This window comes from Elgaria multicarinata, chromosome 12 (assembly GCF_023053635.1).
Source record: "Elgaria multicarinata webbii isolate HBS135686 ecotype San Diego chromosome 12, rElgMul1.1.pri, whole genome shotgun sequence".
NCBI lineage: Eukaryota > Metazoa > Chordata > Lepidosauria > Squamata > Anguidae > Elgaria > Elgaria multicarinata.
Genome location: NC_086182.1, coordinates 37193761 through 37215703, shown reverse-complemented (window position 1 = coordinate 37215703; position 21943 = coordinate 37193761). Strand labels below are relative to the sequence as shown.

At 54.4% G+C, this 21943-nt stretch overlaps 2 protein-coding genes across 2 annotated transcripts; both read left to right on the top strand.

Annotated features, from left to right (window-relative positions):
- Positions 1–608: 608 nt before the first annotated feature.
- On the top strand, positions 609–13989 carry UBE4A (ubiquitination factor E4A). Its single transcript, XM_063139612.1, has 19 exons — positions 609–844; positions 1513–1689; positions 2414–2526; positions 2975–3127; positions 3226–3385; positions 3519–3721; positions 4064–4255; positions 4582–4915; positions 5107–5227; positions 5802–6109; positions 7142–7274; positions 8938–9125; positions 9639–9739; positions 9838–9951; positions 10665–10839; positions 10924–11104; positions 11741–11888; positions 12413–12570; positions 13190–13989. The coding sequence occupies exons 1-19, from the start codon at positions 691–693 to the stop codon at positions 13323–13325; spliced, it is 3249 nt and encodes a 1082-aa protein (XP_062995682.1). The 5' UTR covers positions 609–690; the 3' UTR covers positions 13326–13989.
- A 3796-nt stretch (positions 13990–17785) lies between these two features.
- ATP5MG (ATP synthase membrane subunit g) lies at positions 17786–20791 on the top strand. The gene is made up of 3 exons (XM_063138977.1): positions 17786–17919; positions 19559–19719; positions 20628–20791. The coding sequence occupies exons 1-3, from the start codon at positions 17856–17858 to the stop codon at positions 20724–20726; spliced, it is 324 nt and encodes a 107-aa protein (XP_062995047.1). The 5' UTR covers positions 17786–17855; the 3' UTR covers positions 20727–20791.
- The last annotated feature ends 1152 nt before the right edge of the window (positions 20792–21943 follow it).

Sequence of the window (21943 nt, the reverse complement as noted above, 5' to 3'; positions counted from 1 at the left end):
CTACATGTTGGAGGGCCGGAGCGGGGCAGGCGGGACACGCTGCTGCTGCCGCTGCTGCTGCCGCCCAATCCGAGCTACGCTGAATAAAAGAGCGGTCTACACTGCGGGGCTTCCCCGCGGGCGACGACGACGACTACGTGTGGAAGGGCCCCTGGAGGGCCGCGTGGCGTGGGTCGCTCTGCACGGCTGTATCTCTGTGGCCACATTGGCCCGGCTCCGCGTCCCCCTCTGATGACGCAGAGGCGCTGCCCGCTGGCGTCACGCGTTGCCAGGTTGACTGCCTGGGAAGTGGGGTCGGAGCTGCCGGCCCGGGAAGGAGCGGGGCGGCTGCGGGGCGGCTCTTCCTGCCGGGCCTTGCCGGCGCAGCGGGTGGCCCGGGCCTGGCCGGGAGTCGGGCTCCGCGCCAGGGCGCCGCTCGCTCGCTCGCTCGCTCGCTCGCTCCGTCCCCCCCTCCGCCTCCCCGCTTCCGCGGCCCTGCCGGGAGCCGAGCGGGCCTGGCCTGGCCAGCACGGGGGCCCTTCTCGGGCGGCGGCGGCAGCAGCAGCAGCGGCGGCGGCGGCGGCGGCGGCGGGGTCCACCCGACCCACCGCCCCTGCAGCGCAGGCGGGCTCCGCGGGGCTGCGCGGGCCCTGAGGCGCCCTGGCCCTGGCCGCCAGCCCTCCATGGAGCAGGCGCTCGCCGGGCGGGGAGATGACCGACCACGAGAACAACAACAGCGGCAGCGGCGGCGGCGGCATCTCCGGGAACCCCTTCGCCGCCCTCTTCAGCTCCGTGGCCGACGCCAAGCACTTCGCCGACATCCAGAAGCAGACGCCGACGACGCCCCCTCCGCCGGCGCCCGCGGGTGAGAGCTTGCGGGGAGACGGGCAAGCAGAGGCCCCTCGGCCAGGGCGGGCGGCGGGCAGCGTCTTGGGTGCTCGCCGCCTTGGAAGGGACAGCTCGGGTTTAGCCCAAAGGCTGGGATCAGGAGCAGGGCAGCAGGGCAAAGCCCTGGCTTGCTCGTTGCAGGGACTAGCAGATCGCGCACACACACCAGCCCCAACCCCACAACTCTTTGCTGGCTTAATTACAGCCTCATGGCTGGAAGGGTTTTACATCACTTCCCGAGAAGGTGCCCAGTTTGGCAAATCTCTGGCAGACCGGCATTCAGGGCAGGAGGGCCACCACTGAGGCTGCCTTTCTGTGTCCTGCTTAGGCAAGCAGGTGGCCGCTGTGAGACCACAGGGATGGTGCTGAGGTGCCACGCAGGAGGAGGAGACGAAGTGCCCAAAGTGCTCGGTCTACGTTGCCGGCAGGCAGGCGCTCCGCATTTTCCCCAGAGGCACCGATACCTTTGTTTTGGGCAGTCTGCTTGGCTCGCAGGCTGGCAGCTCCCGAGTGCTGTCGCTACGCCAGCCCCCTGCTTCTTGACCCACAGCCTTCCTCCAGGGCAGGGGTCGGGCTGCACAGGTGGGGCCTGGGAGCCAGGTTAGGCCAAGCTAGGCCACTTGCTGACCTGCTCTACTTCTCCAGTGGAGGAAACCTCGGCCAGCCAAGATGATTCTGACAACAGCGTGTCTGAGAGTCTGGACGACTGTGACTACTCGGTGGCCGAAATTAGCCGCTCCTTCCGCTCCCAGCAGGAGCTCTGCGAGCAGCTCAACATCAACCACATGATCCAGAGAATCTTCCTGATCACACTTGATAACAGTAAGGCTGGGGATTGTGGGTTCCTGGAGTCCAGGTTGGGGAGAACTCCGAGCCACTGGGATTCTTTGTAGTCCAGTAGAGGCAGGGCTGCAGCATCATGGTGGAGGTGACAAGGCTGCAGACTCAATGAAGACCCTGCGTGCTGTATGCTGTGCAATCTTCTGGAAGAGGAGGAGGACAGCTGTTGGTCCCACACTCTCTTCTGGCTTGGCTTTTGCTTTTGGGCGCCTTTGTGGGTTGGTCAGTCTTTCGCAAGGATCCAAAACTTGTCCACTGACACAATGGTGAAGCATTTCAAATTACGTTCACTGGCAGGATATGTGTTTCTTGCTATGGTGCTGCTGCTGCTTTCTCCTCTCTCAGCTGGAAGGTGGGCGGGTGCGGTGGGGTGGGTGGGGGGAACCCTTGAAGCTCATAGCCAGCCAGCCAGCCAGCCATGCAGGGGCTTAAAATTTCCTCATGAGTTCCAAGCTGTTCTTTAGTTTCTTACCTTTCTGTGTAGTGTCTATGTCTCTTCAGGCATGGGCTACACCATTGTCACTGAATAAAACTAAGCTTAGAGTCCATCCCCCCCCCCTTTCTTCAAGCAAAGAGATAAGTGTTTCCTGAAGTTAGCCATTATTTTTAAGGTCTGCCAGGCCAGGAAGGCCTGTGGACAGGGGCTTGTAGGTTCAACTTTTGTGCTTGAGGTGTCACTGGTGGCTTTGTGATTCCTAACCTGCAGGTGATCCCAATCTGAAAAGTGGCAATGGGATTCCTGCACGCTGCGTGTACTTGGAGGAAATGGCAGCAGACCTGGACGAGCAGGACTGGCTGGACATGGAGAATGTGGAACAGGTATCTGCGCATGCCTGCCAGGCTGAGGACTTGGCAACGAATCAAGAAGGCTTGGTTTGCTCTTCAGCTCAAGCTGGTCTGTGTGTGTGTGATGGGGGAGGAACGTTCCGCTGAGTGTCTTGTGGCAGGGGGACTTCTGCCTTCCTCTTGTAATGCTTGCTCGGCTCACTTTCTAGAGTCATGTGCATTGCTTTATTGGACTCTCCCTTAAGTCAGGCAGGCTCCTCCGACATGGGGGCATTTTGGCCCCATCAGCCTGCTGCTTTGCAGCCTCTGATAATTAGGATGATGAAGGTTGTGTGTGAAGAATCTGGCCTTAGCCACAGGGGTTGACCTTTGAGTTTCTTTGCTTGCAAGCAAGTAATTGTGAATGATACATAATCGGGTTGGGATGGCAGAGAGGGTTGTGTGCTGGGCATTTACGTCCTGGGTTGGCTTGTCTCTCCAGGCTCTCTTCACCCGATTGCTGCTCCCAGAACCAGGGAATCACCTGATTCACATGACTTCAGCCGTAACCCAGAACCTTTCTGCCGACAGAGATGCGGGGGAGAAGCACATTCTTCGCTATCTTTTTGCCTGCTTCCAGAGGGCAAAGGAGGAGGTGGGTCAAGCCCTCCCCTGTCCCTTCCAAACTGCCTGCCTGCCGGCTGGCTTGAAAGAGGCAGTCCAGAGACTAAGCACTCTCCTCTGTCCTTGTAGGTCACCAAAGTGCCAGAAAACCTGTTGCCCTTTGCAGTGCGCTGCCGGAACCTGACTGTGTCCAACACCCGCACAGTCTTCCTCACACCAGAGATCTATGTCAACCAGAACATCTACGAGCAGCTCGTGGACTTGATGTTGGAAACCCTGAGAGGAGCAAGTAAGTTGGCAGAGGCAGAACCGGACACTTCAGGAAAGTGGATGGGCTCCAACCCTAGAAATCCTTCAAAGGTGCTCTTCTAAAACCCTCTCCTCATCTCTTCTCTTCCCCCGCCCCACCCCTGCCCCGGTAGACTTTGAAGATGTCACTGAGTTCCTGGAGGACGTCATAGAGGTCATCACCACGGACGAGGAAGTGCGGACCTTTGAGGAGGTCATGGTGCCGGTCTTCGATATCCTCTTGGGGCGGATTCGAGAGCTGCACCTTTGCCAGATCTTGCTGTGCTCCTACCTGGACCTGCTGCTGTACTTCACCCGACAGAAAGATATAGCCAAAGTGAGCCCTGGGCCAGGGAGCAGCAAAGCAGCAGCAGGCCCAGCCCTCTTCGGCCTTCCTCCTGGGCGCAGGGCCTGCCGCTTGCTTTCTGCACAGCTGCCGTGGTGCTTGCAGCCGACAGCAGGTTCCTGTGACAGAGCCATGGTTCATAGAATCCTAGAAGAGTAGAGTTGGAAGGGGCCTATAAGGCCATCGAGTCCAACCCCTCGCTCAGTGCAGGAATCCACCCTAAAGCATGGGTGGTTCTGTGGAAGGGAAGGACAAACGCATACTTTATTTTCCCCCACCTCAGTATTTCTGTGGTGTGGCTGGCCAGCAGTACCTTCTGTTTCATTTGTTCAGGTTTTTGTTGAGTACATCCAGCCAAAGGACCCAGCCAATGGGCAGCTCTACCAGAAGACTCTGCTGGGAACCATCTTGAGCATCTCATGCTTGCTGAAGACCCCTGGTGTGGTGGAGAACCACGGCTACTTCCTGAACCCCTCTCGGTCCAGTCCTCAGGAGATCAAGGTGCAGGAGTCCAACATCCACCAGGTGCCCACTCATATACCCTCACCTTCTTAAGCTGCACTCTACTACCTGGGGTGGTCAGGCAGGTCTGTGTCTGTGCCCTAAGCTCCAGGTTCTCCACCCAAATGTCTTGTACCATGGAGATCTCCCTGCAAAATCTCCTTTGGTGGTTTTTCAGGCAAGATTAAGAGGCGGAGTTTTTGGCAACTGGTAGAAATGCTGAAATCTGGGAGGGAGGGAGGGAGGGGGGGGCCAGAGCTGAGGGGTACAGCCCATGAGGAAAATCGCAGGAGCATGTGTGTGCATGTGCATGTGGGCGCACAATAAGGCTGCTGGTGTCTTGGTAACAGTTCATGACTCAGTTCCATGAGAAGATCTGCCAGATGCTGAAGAACCTGCTGCAGCTGTCGCCACAAACCAAACACCGGATCCTGTCCTGGCTAGGGAACTGTCTCCATGCCAACGCTGGCCGCACCAAAATCTGGGCCAACCAGATGCCAGAGATCTTCTTCCAGGCGTACGCCTCAGATGCCTTCTTCCTGAACTTAGGGGCTGCCCTGCTCAGGCTCTGCCAGCCCTTCTGCAAGCCCAGATCTCCCCGGCTTCTCACATTTGACCCCACCTACTGTGCTGTTAAGGAGCTGAACGAGGAAGAGCAGAGGATCAAGAACGTGCATCTGAAAGGTGAGCCGCCAGGGCTTGGGCCAGGTGCACGTCCTGGCCAGGTGGACTAGGAGAGAGGAGGCCGCTGGGCCTCAGCTCGAGCACCAGCTGAGAGAAGTGGAGTGAGCTCCCTGTGGGCTCCAGCATCCCTCTGAGAGGGCATGGCCTGCTGCAGCTGGTGGGGGAAAGCTCTCTCTTTAACTTCCTCCAAGGTTTGCAAAAAGAAACCTGCTTGATCCCAGCTGTGACTGAGCCGGAATTTGCTCCCAGCTACAACCTGGTGACGGAAAACCTGGTGCTGACACAGTACAGCCTTCATTTAGGATTTCACAGGTACTGCCTCGAGGGGTTCTGTTGGCAGAGGGGAATGGCAAAGGCCTTGGGAACAGCCTTATTTGTAGGGACTGAAAACTTAGTTCTCCTGGCCTCTCGGGTTGAACTGGCAAAGCCTGGCTGGCAGCCTGAGCAAGCCGAGACGACCAGAGATGCTCTCTTCACAGGACAACAGAGCTTCCCCTGGTGAAGGAGTGTCCCATGCCAAGCATGTTTAAGCAGGCATTGGCTTGGGGAAAGAGCGGGTGGGTGCCCTGCTGCGGAGAGGTTGGAGTCAAAGTGGACGCCGTTCCAGACTGCCCTCTCAAAGTGCCCCTTCAGATCAAAGCCTCCTTCCAGAGCTTGCAGGAGGGCCCTGGGTGCAGACACGTGGTCCAGCTTGACTTTTGTGTGGCGAGAGGATTGGATTTAGAGCTGAGGGACCTCGGTTCCAGTCCCCTCACGAGCGTGGACTTACTGGTGAACGTTGGCCTCCCCCCGCCCTTTCTGCACTACTTGCAGGGGCCGTCTTGTTACACACTCCACCTTGGTTCTGCCCCGCCGTTTTATTTGTGTTCTTCGGTTGCTTGTACAGGTTGCATGACCAGATGATCAAACTGAACCAAAGCCTCCACCGGCTGCAGGTGGCGTGGCGAGACGCTCAGCAGAGCTCCAGCCCCACAGCGGACAGCCTTCGGGAACAGTTTGAGCGCCTCATGACCATCTATCTCTCCACCAAAACAGCCGTGACGGAGCCGCAGATGCTGCAGAACTGTCTCCACCTGCAGGTGTCCATGGCTGTTCTCCTGGTCCAGCTGGCCATCGGAAGCCAAGGGACTGAGCTGGCTGAACTGACGTTCCCTCTGCCGGTGGTGGAGAACAGCGCGCTCGCCTACGTCCCAGGTGACGGGCATGCCCTGTAGCTGCTAGGCAAGGGGCTCCCTGTCAGTGCTGGTCCCAGTCTGGACTAAGCTAGCTGGTTTACTACCGCATCCCTGTTGGTACTATGGGAATGGAGCACATATGTCGCTCGGTAAACTCGAGTGGGTCACGAGGGTGCCCACGGCCGAGACTTGGGCTGTTTTGGAGCAAGCCTCTGGCAACCGGAAAACAAAATCCAGATACTGTTACTACAATAACCTGGGTCCATCTTCTCTTCCTTTTGCCTTGGTTGCAAACCCCTGTCCTGGGTGTGCTTGTGTGCAGTCTCTCTAGTCCCAGGGTGGAGAAGGATGCTTGGGCTTCTGGAACACAAGAGGGCAGGGCATGCTGAGGGCTGGGAGGGCCGGGAAACGGTCCTGGCTGCGGAAACACCACACAGACAGCCCACAAGGAGCATGTGTGAAAGTCTCAGCTGGTTTCAGGCTCTGCTCTGAAACTTGTGGCACCTGGGAAGTGCTCTTTCAAAATGTGGAATTCGGCATGGAATACCTGACCTGCTGTGCCGTTCCACAGCTCTCTTAAGGCACCCCAAGTTCCCCCTCAGCAGCCTTTGCCCTGTAGGTTCGGGTGGGTGGGCTGGTCCCAGAAGAGTAGCCTTCCATGCTGCTGGGTCAGTGCTGGGTACCTCTCAAAGGCTAGCTAATTCAAGGGAGGAGTGGAATGGAGATGAGGAAGCAGGCCGCCCATATCTGTCCTTGTATGTGAGATAGACATACACATCTACACGCATGTGCGTCTGTTTCCCACGCCTCCTACACTGTCCAACAGGTTTGCCTGCCTGTGCGTGTTGCCCAAAGGCAGAAGGCCTTGCAGTATGTTTGGCGTGGTCTCCTATGTTGCATGGTTGACCTTGGGGAAGCCCCAATGCGGACCGGTTCCAGAGGAGGCTTTGTAATGGTGGCTGCTCTTGGCCTTGGAAAATCATGGGGAAGGGGCGTGTGGGGCTGAGCACCTTCTTGGCAACAGGCTCACTCAGCCCCTTTGCCTTCGCAGAATTCTTTGCTGACAACCTAGGTGACTTCTTCATTTTCCTACGTCGCTTCGCCGATGACCTCCTGGAGACGTCTGCCAACTCCCTGGAGCATGTACTTCATTTTGTAACTGTCTTCACTGGGGATGTAGACAGGTAAAGTCCTCTCCAGCCACCTTGGGGCAGATCAAGTAGCAGAGGCAGCCTACAAACACCAGTTGCTGAGGAACGTGGGCAGGAGGGTGCTGCTGCACCCGTGTCCTGCTTGTGGGTGCCTGGCTGGCCCCTGTGCGAACAGAGCGCTGGACTAGATGGACCTCTGGTCTGATCCAGCATCAGGACTCTTTTTATGATCTTATGTCCAGGGTACCATAAAACAACAAAGCTAGTTAGGCCATCAGACAAGTAACCAAGAAGCCTCATTTCAGACCATAAATATGTAGGGGGGGGAAAGCTTACAAGACAGGATGATATCAAAAGAATATGTTTATGTCAAAGAAATCTAAAATGTTTGGATAAGTATGTTACACACATCAATCTTAATAAGAAGCTTCAAAATTCGATAATCTTATTTAAACATATGGAGATTTAAAGTAGAAAGGTTATCTTTGGAATTCTTAGATAAATATTAATCATTGTAAAAATAGTTTGGACATATTTTACAGCATCCAAAAAGAGTATAAAGGAAATGCAGGGACATGAGAAGTTGCCCTTACACTGAGTCAGACCCTTGGTCCGTCCAGCACAGTGTGGTCAGCACTGACTGGCAGCAGCGGCTCTCCAGGGATTCAGGTGGGATTCCTTTCCTCACCCTACCTGGAGATGCCGAGGATTAAACCCAGGGCCTTCTGGGTGCAAAGCAGGCACTGCGTCACACTGAGCTGATAGTAGAAGCTTATCCTTTGGGATCAGCCTGGCAAGCTTGATATTGAGTAACTCTGGGAACTAGGAAATGCACTTGATTCTGCTTAGAAGCCTTGTTTAAGAATGACGTTGGATGATTCAAGTGTTTGGACTGATGCCTGCTTAAGCTCTTGTATTTAGTACTGTTTATGCTAATATTTTGTAACAGAAAGGCAGAGAGCCAAATCTGGTCTGAGAGAGAGTATCACCCATATCAAGGGTGAAGTACTGAGCTTACTCTTAAAGGGTGTCTGATTTTAAGAAAAATCTGACTGTATACACCGTATACAGGTAATCAATGGTTGCCAACGTACTGACAGTCTAGTTTGAGAGAACCTCTGAAGCCGGGCATCTGCCACCACTTGCCCACCCAGGGTGGCAGCCAGCACAGGCACTCCGGCCCATCTTCCGAAGGGGCTTTCTAGTAGTCGCTCGGCTCAACTCAGCACTTCCTGGGCCCGGCTGGGATTCTGCCATTCCCCCACCATCACCTCGAAGGCCAGGCCAGGCCAGTGTGGAAACCTTCTGCTCTGCTGGCCTCCCTCCACATCCTCCCGGCGGGTTCTCCCTGGCAACTGTGTTGGCAGGAATTTGGCTCTAGGTGGCTTTCAATCAGCACGCTGTAGGTGGGGCTGTGGCACAGCAGCTCCCTTCCAAGGGCGGCCTCCCGCATCTTCCGAGGCCTTTGGGCCTTAAGAGGCAGATGGCACACCCCCGCGTGAGCCAAGGAGGCGGTAGGAAAGCTGCGCGGAGCGGGCCTTGCCTTGGGCTTCCAGCCGCCGCCTCGTTCTTCCCCAGCTGCAGTCCCCAAGCAGTTTTCAGGGGCAGCCCCGCGTGGAACATGGCCAACTTAACATGGAGGCACAAAGAACCGGCACCCGTGAACATCCACCCAAGCTGTTGACCCTTGTTGCAGGATGAAGAACCCACACCTGCGAGCCAAGATGGCCGAAGTGCTAGAGGCCGTCATGCCCCACCTGGACCCGGTGCAGAACCCCCTTGTCTCGAGCGTCTTCCATCGCAAGAGGGTCTTCTGCTCCTACCAGCATGCTGCCTACCTGGCTGAGGCGCTGATCAAGGTCTTTGTGGACATTGAGTTCACAGGTAAGGTAGGGGAGCCTTACTCCAGCTCGATGCATGGCCAGCTGGGCTCATGGGCTCTCATGCAAGCAGCAACGGCCGCCTTCTTCCTCCGGAGCTGCTGCTCCACTCCAGGCAGCCTCCCGTTTCTGCGCCCACTCAGAAGGCTGCCCGGCATCTTCGGTACCAGTGCTTACACTGGCATTGGGTGGGGGGTGGGGGCAAAGGGCTCTTCTTTCCTACCCGGGACTGTGAGCCCCTTATTCTGCACCAAACACGGATGGCTTCTCTCGCTCTGCCATTGATGTCCGTGGGCAGGTAACTGAGCTGTCCTTACCATCTTCTGGCAAACCACGAAAGTGGTAGGTGGAAAGGGTCCGTCCTCCGTTGCCCTTGCTCTGGGTACCCGGGTGGAACTTCAGAGGGAGCCCAGGAGGGGCCTCCTGCCTGGTGGGCCGAAGCGTCTTCCTTGGCCATGTGGTGCTTCCAGATCGTGGCCTTCATTCTGGCTCAGCCTGCTTTCTTCCCCCTGCTTAGGGGACCCCCATCAATTTGAGCAGAAGTTCAACTATCGCAGGCCCATGTACCCCATCCTCAAGTATATGTGGGGTACCGATTCTTACCGGGAAAGCATCAAGGTAAGGCTGGAGACGGACTCAGGTCACTTGGGCCAGGGCCGGGACGCTGCCTGGGGAGGAAACGGCTACCCCTCTCTCCTCTCCTCCGCCACTTGCAGGCACTGGCAGTCTACGCTTCGGAGAACCTGGAAGCAATGAATCCCCCTCTCTTCTTGCGCTTTCTTAACCTGCTCATGAACGATGCCATTTTCTTGTTGGATGAAGCGATACAGGTAAAGCATTTCAGAGGGAGTGGGGAGGGAGCCGAGGAGAAAAAAACACAACCCCAGAGTCAGCGAATCAAGACTCGTTTGTAGCAACGGTTGTTGCAGGAGTTCCCATGTTTGCTTCCCCTGATAGCAGTGCATCAAGCAAGATGGGAAGAAGGTGGGTGGGTGTGTGTGTGTGTGTGTGTGTGTGTGTGTGTGTGTGTGCTCTCGTATATGAGAAAGAGAGAGAGATTTACTCCTGAACATTTCTGGGAGCATTTTCTGTCCTTTTGTGAACTGATCATTGGAGCAGCTCAGGAAAGGGAGGATAGCTGCTGTGCCGTCAGGCCTGTTCCTGTGGCCTTACCTTGCATGCTGTTGAGGCTCATTCTCTCGTCCTCACCTGCGCCCCAGACCTACAGGAATGCATTGCCGTGACTCGCCTCGCTTTCCCGCGTTCTGGGTGTTCTCCTTGCTCCTCCTCACCCTCTTGGACTCTCCCTGGTTTCTGCTGGGCCAGCTCTGGGCCTCCAGCGGAGGCTGTGCTGCCCAAGAGGGCTGCAGCCAGCCAGCCCCAGCTGCAAGAGGGGGAACTAGCCCAAGCTCTGATGCTCTTTGCCCCTCAAAGGAAGGCTTCTCCCTGCCTCGCTTGTGCTGGCGGGCCAGATGAATGCTGAGCATGCCGTTGTTCACAGATGCTTCCATTCCCCCCCCCCCCCCCGCCAATCTCTCTGCAGTACCTGAGTAAAATCAAGATCCAGCAGATCGAGAAGGATCGAGGCGAATGGGACAACCTGTCCGCTGAGGCACGGCGTGAGAAAGACGCCAGCCTGCAGATGTTTGGGCAGCTGGCTCGTTTCCACAACATCATGTCCAACGAGACCATTGGGACCCTGGCCTTCCTGACCTCAGGTACAGGCGGCGCTGCCCTAGTTTGGGGCGAGGCAGGGGGCTGGACTACTTGCGGGCCTCACCGAGACCTGGTTTGCATTGCAGAGATCAAGTCCCTCTTTGTGCACCCTTTCCTGGCTGAGCGCATCATCTCCATGCTCAATTACTTCCTGCAGCACCTGGTAGGCCCCAAAATGGGGGCATTAAAGGTCAAGGACTTCAGTGAGTTTGACTTCAAGCCCCAGCAACTGGTTTCTGACATCTGCACCATCTACTTAAATCTGGGGTAGGTTGAGGGGGACAGATCAAGCCCAAGGTGGACTGCTCTAGCTGGGAGAGAGAGCTGGGCAAATCCCCTGGTGCTTGCCTTGGGGATTGCTGCTCTTCCCTCCCCCTCCCCGAGGCAAAGCTTGGCTGGAGTTGACCTCGCTCTGGTGAGGATGGAGGTGAAAGGGCAGCTCCCAGCTTCTGGGCTTAAAAACAACCAGGGGGAAAAAAGTCAGCCGCTGAAACGGGGCAGCGGTTGAGCTAGGAAAGAAGGCCTTTATTTATAGGTTTTTAATGTATATCTTTAAATTTTGTAATGCTGCCTTGAGGCTCAGCATTGGGCAAAAGACGGGATATAAATAAATATAATAAGGCCGTTATCCCACCCAGGGAGCTTCGGCTATTGGGCGGTATAAAAATGCAATAAATAAATAAATCCCAGCTTTTGGTCTGACCAAGCAAGGGTGTTCTTGTGCTTGTTCGGGTGCAAGAGAAAGAGTGATTGACCAAGGTCAAAGGCACGGCTGACCGGGCTTGTCTGGGGAGAGTTGGCTGGCTTGCATGGCCAGCGGCCCTGCCCCGCTGTTGCAGGAAGGACAGAACTCGGTTCCTGCGTGGACCAGTGCGGCCCTTTCAGCCCTTTTCTCTGTTTCAGTGATGAGGAGAACTTCTGTGCCACCGTGCCGAAGGATGGACGGTCATATTCCCCAACTCTTTTTGCTCAGACGGTCCGAGTCCTGAAGAAGATTAACAAGCCTGGCAACATGATTGTGGCATTTAGCAACCTGGCAGAGCGCATCAAGGTGAGATGGGGGGCTGGCACCGCTTCTCTGCCCGCCCCCTTGCATCCCAGATATCTGCTCCGTGGAGGGGCTGTCTGCTGGGTCCTCCCCCTCTGCTGTTAGCATTTTGCGCTGGGGAGCTTTGCATGTCCTTCTGGCTCAGGGATGAGGCTCTGGCCACCTAGCAGCACCTGAGCTTTAGCCCCTGGAAGAGGAGGGTCTTTGAGCTCAGTGCTCTCATTAAGGCCCCAGGGTGGTTGAAAGCCAGAGAGGCAAGTGGTGGGAGCAGCAGCCCCTTCCCCAAAGCTGGGATGGCATTCCTCACCTCCTTCTGGGGGCTCAGCCAGGCTCAGGGACGCAACGTGGCTCTCAAGTGCCCATTTGCTGACACTCAAAAGACCCCGGCTGTGCTTTGGTTCGGGGGCAACCAGAAGCCTCATCCCTGAGGTGGAGCCATTCCATCTGCAAGGGAATCCGGCCTCTGCTCTTAACATGGGTGAGGGGGTGGGGGTGGCTCTGCTCACGGCTGGCCTTTGCTCCTCTAGTCCCTTGCAGACCGCCAGCAGCAGGAGGAGGAGACCTATGCTGATGCCTGCGATGAGTTCCTGGATCCCATTATGAGTACTTTAATGATGGACCCGGTGCTGCTGCCCTCCTCTCGGGTCACTGTGGATAGGTCAACAATTGCCAGGCACCTCTTGAGGTATTCCAAAGGAGGGGGACGGGGTGGTGTGGAGGTTGAACCTCTTGGCAGCTTCCCCTTTGAGGAAAGGGGTGAGCTTGTATCAAGTCCGGATTTGCCCCTGTGCCTGCTGCAGCCAGCACCGCTCCCCCAGATCCCCAGCTGCCTTTGGCCGGGCCCGGGGCCTCTCCTGAGCAGAGGCAGTCCTCTGAAACATGCCTGCTTCCCGTCGCTGCCAAAGGCCGCACAGAGACCGCTAGTTGCAGTGAGGGCAGGAAGCAGGTGCGTCGAGCTCTATCAGAGCAGCTGTTAAGGCTTCGAGAAAGGTAGTTGGAGAAAAACGGGCCTTGCTCTCTGCCAGGTGGTTCTAGGTCCCTGCTGCTCACAGGGTGGACAATTTGCCATCCTGCAGATGTTTTGGCCTTCAGTCCCCATTGGAATGATAGGAGTTGTAAGCCAAAAAATCTGGAGGGCTGCACCTTGCCAGCCTCTGGTGTGGCATCTGGCAGATAGAAATCCACGTCCAGCCCATAGGGTCAGCCGGTCCGTCCGTCCCCGGCACAGCTTGGGGGGCGCTCCTGCCCCCGTCTAAGCCTCCAGCGGGGCTTCCCTTTGACCTCTTCGCGCTTCCTCCTTGCAGTGACCAGACCGACCCTTTCAACCGCAGCCCCCTCACCATGGACCAGATCAGACCCAATACTGAGCTGAAGGGGAGGATTCAGCAGTGGCTGGCGGAGAGGAAGAAGCAGAAGGCGCAGTTGGGGGGGACCCCCTGACCAGGCCAACGCCGCTGGGCATGTGCCTCCCAGGACCTGAAGCAGACGGCCCTCTCTCGTCACCGTTGCGGAGGGCGGGGCGGAGGGCGGGGCACGTCTGTAGCCCTTTCCATCGGTTCCTTGCCTTCAAGACTTGGTTCAGCTGATCCCTGGCCACGCTGGCTTGCCCGCTGCCTTGTTTTCATGGCAGTTGCCTGCCCGAAAGCCCCCCCCCCTCCACCCCCAACCGGTTCCCATTCTCTTGTTGCAGCAGCAGTTTTTTTCTCTGCTTAAGGTGAAGGCAAAAGCCGTGTTCCCCCAGCAGACGCGCCTTCCTTTCTGCAAACCCGTCCTGATGTATGGCTCCCTCTGGCCTCCGCAGAGAGGCAGGGGCAGGCTTTGGGAGGAAGGGGCGGAGCTGAAGGGGCGGAGCACACGTGGGCTGTGGCGTTTCCGTGGCTCTCCCCTCCCAGCGCCTGGGCTCAGCATATCCAACCGTCCTCCTGGACCGCTGTTAATTGCTCCTGTTAGGAATGACCATGCCCTGGGCCAGCACTGCGTACATGTTTGTGCAGGCACCCTGGAAATCCTGCCCACACTTCTACTGTGCCTGTCGCATGTCAATATGTATGCAGTGTATATATACTATGACATTTACCGTAGATCAATAAAAGTGTCAGGTGTCTATGCAGTTTCACTGAAAGAGTAAAAAATGCACGCGAGAGAGAGCGGCTGCCAGGCAGGAAGGTGGGCTTGGCGTTTCCCCAGTGCCCATCACTTTGCACTTGCTTACCCTGGACCTCATTTCCATGTCCTTGCCTTTTCGTGAATAGTATCATGTCAACTGCAAAAATAGCCACGTCACTGACCGAGCATTTAAGGACAAACAAAGTAGCACCAGTCCTAATCCAGATCCTTACCACAGTGATCACATACGTGTGATAACTATTTATCTCTACCATTTCTGATCCATGTTCTCATCTAGCTGTAAACACTCTGGCTTTCTCTTTCTTGCCTTAGAGGCTTCTAGTACAGACATTTAAACATATATACCAGTGTGCCCAGGAAACCTTTTGTGGTGCCCTACTCAACCTCCCGTCCCCTCCACTTTATGTTTTTACCCCAAAATTAACCCATTTCCTTACCAACAGCTGAGATCGCTTCAGAGTCACACGAGGGCTTTCTGCCTCGGCCATCCTCATTTCCCACAAATGCCTCTGGGCCAGATGTGAGGCTCAAGCATTCCCAGGAAGTGAAGGTGGCGGGAGGCTGCAGGCCGAGGCTTCCCTCTGCAGCACATCCAGCCACCAAGGAAAAGAAGGGTGGGGAAAGGGCCCTTCTGTCATTTCCGCCTGCCAAATGGGGTGGTGGCGGCGGCGGCAGAGTGTTGCTTTCCCCCAAGCTCTCTCCTGTATCAGAGATCCTGAGTAGCCCTGGGTGGAAGGGACTGCTCCTGAATGCCCGGTCAGTGAAGGGGAGAATAGCAGCCCCCCAAGACTGGATCCTGGATGAGTCGACTGGCCTGACCTGGCTGGACGAGACCGGGGGGGGGGGATAAATCTCTCCCCAGCTTTTCCCACCCGGGTTCTCCATGTTGCAGCAGGCAAGTCCTTGGGTGGGTGGGTGGGGAGTTGCAGTGGTTATCCTGATTCTAGCCCGTTGCCCAGGTGCCCCATTGCCAAATTTTGAGTGGGTGTTTAGGACAGAATAGGGATTCCGTTGGGGTATTGCCTGCCCCATGATCAGCGGTCTCCTTTTCTGAGCTAGTTGAAGTGGTCTCAGAGTTGGTGCTGGACTCTGCAGCTTGCTGTGCTCAGGGGGCTTCAACATACATGCTGAGGGCACCTTGATGGGAGTAGCTCTGGAATTCATGGCAACCAATGCATCTGCCCAATTTGTATCTGGGGGCCCTCATTCAGTAGAGCATACTTTGGATCTGGTTTTCTGTGCAGGACAGAATTACGGCAATCTAGGAGTGGAGGAACTTTCTATAATTCCATTGCCATGGACAGATCACTACCTGGGACTCCGTGCCTTTGCCGGGGACCAATTAATATGATCTGCTCCAGGAGACTGATGGATCCAGGTGGTTTTCTGATGGCTCTTGAGGATTTTCTTGTTGCTTCGGCAGGCAATCTCTGGGGTATTTTTCCATTCCAGAGATCAACCAGGGCATTGACAGAATTGCCTGCCAAGGCGACAGGAAAATCCTCAAAAGCCATAAGAAAACTATCCAGATCCATCAGTGTCCTGGGGCAGGTCATTTTAATTGGTTTACATGATCACTCCTGAGTATTTCCTTCCATGGAATGAAGCCAAACAAACCTTTTGTTTTTCCAGGGTGCTGCAAACAATGAAACAAGTGGGATATTAACTAGGGCGACATTGAAAGCCTGTTCCATGGCAATGTAGGTGACAAAGAAATTGTACTTCTCTGTGTCTGTTTAGAGATGCCCAGTGGAGCCTTTTCAGGTAGAGAGCTTTGGCTCTTGGGCGGTATAGAAATGCAATAAATAAGTAATAAATAGAGGCCTGTTGGCCCACAGGAAGAAATGGACCACTCAATATCCTGCTGCCAACCATTTACACAACACTATACAGATTGATTGTATCCATGCTTACTTAGATGCCATAGTTGATATAGGTCCAGTGGATGTAACTTTGTGTTCTGCTTGTGCAGTTCTGATGGATACTTTTCAATTAGCAAAACCCAAGGATGTGGGCAGGATCCTTGGAGAGAAGAGGTCTACCACTTGTGAGCTAGACCTTTGCTCTTCCTGGCTTATGACTGGCTGAGTGGGTAAGGATAGTGGTGAACTCCTCTTTATAGCAAGGTGTGATTCCATCTTGCCTAAAGGAAGCAGTGTTGAGACCTAATCTGGCTTCAAGACTGGTCATGAGACAGAGACTGCTTAGGAACTGGACAGGGGGAGTGTGTGTCCCTGTTCTGCTGAACCTTTCAGCAGCTTTCAATACCATCAACCATGGTATCCTCCTGAGATGTCTGTCTGAGGTGGGACTGGGAGGCACTGTTATGCTGTGGCTCCGGTCCTTCTTGCAGGGGCGATTTCAGAAGGTGGCACTGGGAGATTCCAGTTCAATTCCTTTGGGTTCCATCGTATCCCTCCTGCTATTTAACATAGACATGAAACCGCTGGGAGAGATTGTCTGGAGTTTGGTGCCACCAACATCATGACACCCAACTGTTTCTCGCCTTTCCATCTAAATCCAAGGAAGCTGTTCTAATTCTAAATTGGTGCCTGGTGTTAGTAATGGATGAGATGAGGGCAAACAAATGGAAGCTTAATCCAGACAAGACAAGAGGTGCTCCTGGTCAGTCGAAGGGCAGATCGGGGAATAGCGCTTCAACCTGTGCTAGATGAGGTTACACTCCTCGAGATTCAGGTTTGGGGGTACTCTTGGTCTCGGCATGGCCAGGGGTGCATTTGCACAGCTGAGGCTAGTGCCCCAACTGCACCCATTCCTAGAGGCATCTGATCTGGCCATGGTCACACATGTCTTAGTCGCATCCCATTTGGACTATTGTAACAGTGTAACACACTCTGTGGGGCTGCCTTTGAAAACTGTTCAGAAACTTCAGAGCAGGTCCAGAACGCTGCAGCTGGACTGTAGACGGGCCTATTACAGGGAGCACGTGGCTCCCTTGTTACAGGAGCTTCTCTGGCTAGCGGTCTGTTTCTGGGCGGAATTCAAAGGGCTGGTAAGGCTACTTAAAAAGCCCTCTGCACGGCTTGGGACCAGGCTACCTGAAAGACCGCCTTCTCCCAGACGAGATCTTTGGGAGAGGCCCGTCTTTCAAGACCGCCGGCTTCAGCAGTGCACTTGGTGGCGACCCAAGACAGGGCCTTCTCTGTGGCTGCTCCCAGGCCGAGGGAAGCTAGGTTCGCCCCTCTCTCCTGTCTGGCAAAGGCAGCTTTATTCAAGAAGGCCTTTAGCCTGTAAGTGGGTCCAATGGGTTGGGTGCTGCTTCAGCTCTATATGATAGCCTACCCATTGTTGTGTGTTTATTGTATCTAATGCATTGTTTTAATCCATTTTGATTAGCTAAGTCATCATCATCATGGGAGCAGTGGGGCTGGTCTAGGAAGGGCAGCAGGGTGCTCGTGTGTGCGAAGGGATGATTGGCTGCGGGGATCGGGCCCTCCCTGGGCCTGTCTCTCCTCCGGGGAAACCGGGTCATGCTAACACGCATGCGCCTCGCGCCCACTTCCGCGTTCTCTCCCAGTGCGCCGCCGCCTGCGGGGAGCGCATGCGTACGTGCCCGAAGTGGCAGGGTGTCCTTTGTAAACGCCTGCCGAAAAAGAGACCCGCGGGCGGAGGTCTCAGCCGGCTGGGCAGGCGGCGCTGCGGTCTTCCACGCGCTGCGCCGAGCGAGAGAGCGAGCGGGCGGAGCCGGCGTAGGCAGGCAGCCGTGAGGCCAGCCGTGCGCGGGGTCCTGGCGTGCGTGCCGTGCGTGGCTGACCTTCAGGGCCCTTCTCTGGAGCGGCTGGTGGATCGCTCTGCCCGCCTGTCCCCCCACTCGGCTCCGGCATGGCGCAGGCTGCGCAGAAGCTGGTCAAGGCCGTCACCACCAAAGGCCCTCAGTTCGTCTCCGGTGAGCGCGGGCGGGCAGGCGGGCGGGCGGGCGCGTGGGCCGGCTCCCGGCTGCCCTTCGCCGTCGTGGGCTCGGAGGGCGGCTGCGGGGCCCCGGCCTTCCCCACTGGCCCCTGCTCGAGGCTCCCGCGCCCAGCCCGTTGGAGGGCTGCATCCGGGGCTAAGGCGCGGCTCAGCGGGCGGGCGGGAGGCCGTTCGAGGCTCTCGCTGAAGGGGCGGAATGCCCGAAGGGAGCCCGGGCTCCTCGCGAGAGTGCCTGGGCTGCGCTTGTTCCGGCTGGAATGGGCGCTGCCCGCGTCCCTGCTCCCTTCCTCCGGCGGCTGGCCGGAGACAGTCCTGGAATCTACCAAGAATAATAATAAAAAAATAATAATAAGGGAGCATGAAACGCAAGCAGGGAAGCGGCACCGGCCTCGCCGAGATCAGCATCAGCAGTAGCACCCTTTATAAGCCTCCAGTAGGCCAAACCTCTCCTTCGAGCGTCTGGGAGAATAAGGCAGCCTTAGCCTGGTCCCTGGACGCGAACCGTGATGGCACCAAGAACGCCCTCCGGGAGGGAGGGAGCCGCCCCCCCCCCGCCCCTTGGTCGCATGCTACTTGTCCTGGCTGCCTGCGGCTGCTGCTGCGCTTTGCCAATGGCCTTCAAAACGGCTCAAAGCTGTTAGTTAATGTGCTGCAAGCTCTTTCCCCCCCGTCGGGTGTTTTTTGTTGTTGTTGGTTTTGTTTTTTTGACCTTGGCAAAGAACCTGGTGTCTGAGGCGGTGGTGGGTGGTAACGCCCGGGCAGTTCCTGAGCAGTGCCTTGGGCTGCATAGTGGGTCTGATGGGTGTTGGCACAAGAGATCCTTTCCTTTCTATTCAGTGTTTGCCCTGGCTCTTGCTTGGAGATGCCTTTCAATGCTGCAGTGCTCGGTATCATTGGACTTGCGTTTTCCCAAATGTTTGTAATCCGGCCCATTCACCTTCTAGCTCTATATCTTATAGATTTCACTATTCATTTTACTTGTATAACAAGACTTTGAAGCGATCATCATCAATGGAGGCAAGAACTGCTCAGTTTTGCTTTACTTTTAATTTTAAGAACTTAGCCGTGTTGGATCAGAACAAGGGTCCATCTAGTCCAGCACTCTGTTCAGACAGTGGCTAATCAGCTGTTGACCAGGAACCCACAAGCAGGACACAGGTTCAATAGCACCCTAATGCCCATGTTCCCCAGCAACCAGTGTCTATAGGCTTACTGCCTTGGGTACTAGAGCAATTTTGGTGCAATTCTGCATTCAAGTGAGTTTTTCTACTGAATATATTCATACTGTGAGAGTCTAAATAGATACATGGAAGCCTAGGGGGGAAGCAGGTTTTCTTTGTCAGGGTGCTTAAACACTTATGAGTATCAGGGTTTTGAAATACCTTTCTAATCTTGCTTAATCAGCCAGAGATCTCACAATGGGATGGATTACAGACTTAAATAGCCATGTGTATATAATAGTTCCTCAACTGAGCGCAGCCCCCACCCCGACACAGGTGATCTATGCTGGTGTTACCTCTGTGACTGAATATCACGATGACGTATGAATAAATATTGTCCGCCTTATACACCTGCTGTTTCTGCTCTCCATCTCATCCTGCTCTTATCTCTTCTAGCTGCTATCACTTATTCAAGGCCTCGTCTGGCCACTTTCTGGTACTATGCCAGGGTTGAGCTGGCTCCTCCAACTCCTGCTGAATTTCCTAAGGCCATTGACAGCATGAAAGCACTGGTGAAGAGCTTCCAGTCTGGTCGCCTTACACAACTCACTGTCAAGGTAACTGCCAACTATATCTGTTTCTGTAAAATGCTGCATCTGGCTGTGTAAAATGTGAGATCAGTAAACAGTCAACCAAAAGACCTCCCGACAACATTATGAGCTTGAATACCTGATAAAAACAAATGGCTTGCTGTGTAAAACTTAACTGGTCAGTCGAGTACCCTACTTATGGGTTCCTGCATTGAGCAGGGGGTTGGACTCGATGGCCTTAGACTCTACTCTTCTAGGATTCTACTGAAGTTTCTTCTTGCCTCCCCTCAAGCCTACTGTTCTAAAGCTGTTGTAAATTGTCATATCGATTGCATTTTCATACCCTTTTAAAGCATTGTAGGTGGTATGGCTTGCAAAGCTTTACCACCAGCAATCAGGGCGGGCAACTTCTGGAAGCCATTTTCACCCGCAGCAGGCCCAATCCCCCAGCAGGCAACACTTCCCCCACGGGTGCCAAAAATGGAGCTGGGGAGGGGATTAAATACAACAACAAAATAGTGTCCAGAGCTGCTATAGAATGCCAAAAGGATCAAAATTAACTTGCAAACAACTTAATTTGTCCCTTCTGGCACTCTGTGATCACTCTGGATGCCATTTTGTTTGCAAACTAATAATTTGGGGGGTAGTGGGGGCTCTACAGGGGTGCTTTTTGTAAAGCCTGGAATCTTTTAAAAATGTGTGGGTCACAAGATGAAATACTATCATTTCTACTCCTTTGTCAGTCTTGTAGTGGAAGTATGGGGACAGATGTTTTATAGCAACTTGAGTACGTCATTGTAATGTCTGTGTGAAGCACCATGACCAATGATAAGACGGCTCTTGGAGGTTGCTTGTGGCTCTCAGGAATGATCAGGGGAGGGACTTGCTACAGTGGCAAAACTGGTAAAATGTTGGTTCTTTTTTCTTTCTTTCAGGAAGCCCTGAGGAATGGTTTGGTGGCTACTGAGGTGCTGATGTGGTTTTACATTGGTGAAATCATAGGCAAACGTGGCCTGGTTGGCTATGATGTCTGAAAGCCTTTCTGCTTTTGAGTCCTAGAGGTGTCTTAATAATATTAAATTATGGCGCTGAGATGGAACGCTGGTAGTTTCTACTAATACTGTTCAAACCAAGGCAGAACCAGAGGATGATGACCTGAAGGCTGACAAGAAGCCCCGAAACCACCGTTCCTCTTCTCCCCACACCCCAAATGTATTTACATGGTTGTTTCCATAAACACTTGAAAGGAAGTCTGTGCCCTCCAGTAATGAAGGGGAGTGTTTCTTGATTGCTGCCCTGTCCGTAGAAGCGCTTTTGTTCTGAGATGATGCTTGAGCCTGTAGAAATGCCAGACATTAAAATCCAGGCAGTATTGCAAGCAGTATAGTTGGGGTCGTCCAGGATCCTGTTCCATTAGGAAATTGTGAGTGGGTGGAATGATTCCCTCTGAAGTCCTAGGGCTTAAACACCCCACAGCACTAGAGATTTCCTAACAGAAACCCACCACCATGGTGGAATACCTTTGCACGTTCCACTTTTATTTCACACGGTGTGTGTGATGCTAATTAGAGTATGACTTAAAATAGTACATACACTTCTAATCCTGAATAGTGGTGGGTGAAAACTGTCCATACCTCAATTACCCCTCCCTGAAATCTTGCTCAAATAAGGCTTTAAGAGTCTTCGTAGAACCTGAAGGGAATGGACTTGTCTGAGTTTCATGCAGTCATGTGTTAAGGGGTGAGACCACCACCGAGAAGGCCCTGTTTGGATAAGAGAGATCTTGCCTTCTGAAATGATGGGAACTGCTTCCTAAGATGGGTTGGTGTCTGAGAGAACAATGTCTGTAGTCAAAGGTGAACTGGCCTTTGATCAAATAATGCTCCAATGGCCTTCTAGCTGCAAATGTGCAGGAGGCTGGCTGATGGCAAGGATACCTTACTAAATTTAACAGATCAGTTCCACCATCTACATTAGTGGTTTCTTCATTTAAAGAATGAAAACAAAAACCTGGCTGTTATCATGGCTTTGGGAATTAATCAGACCTGGCTGCTGGTCAGAATTTTTGGGATTTTGCATGACCTAGTTATTGCAAAATATGGTTTAGATGTTGCAGTCCCATAAAGTCCAACTTAATTCCTGCATTGAGCAGGGGGTTGGACTCGATGACCTTATAGGCCCCTTCCAATTCTACTATTCTGTGATTCTATACTGGTGGAAGTGCAAAAAAACTGCAGCTCCCTTTCCACCA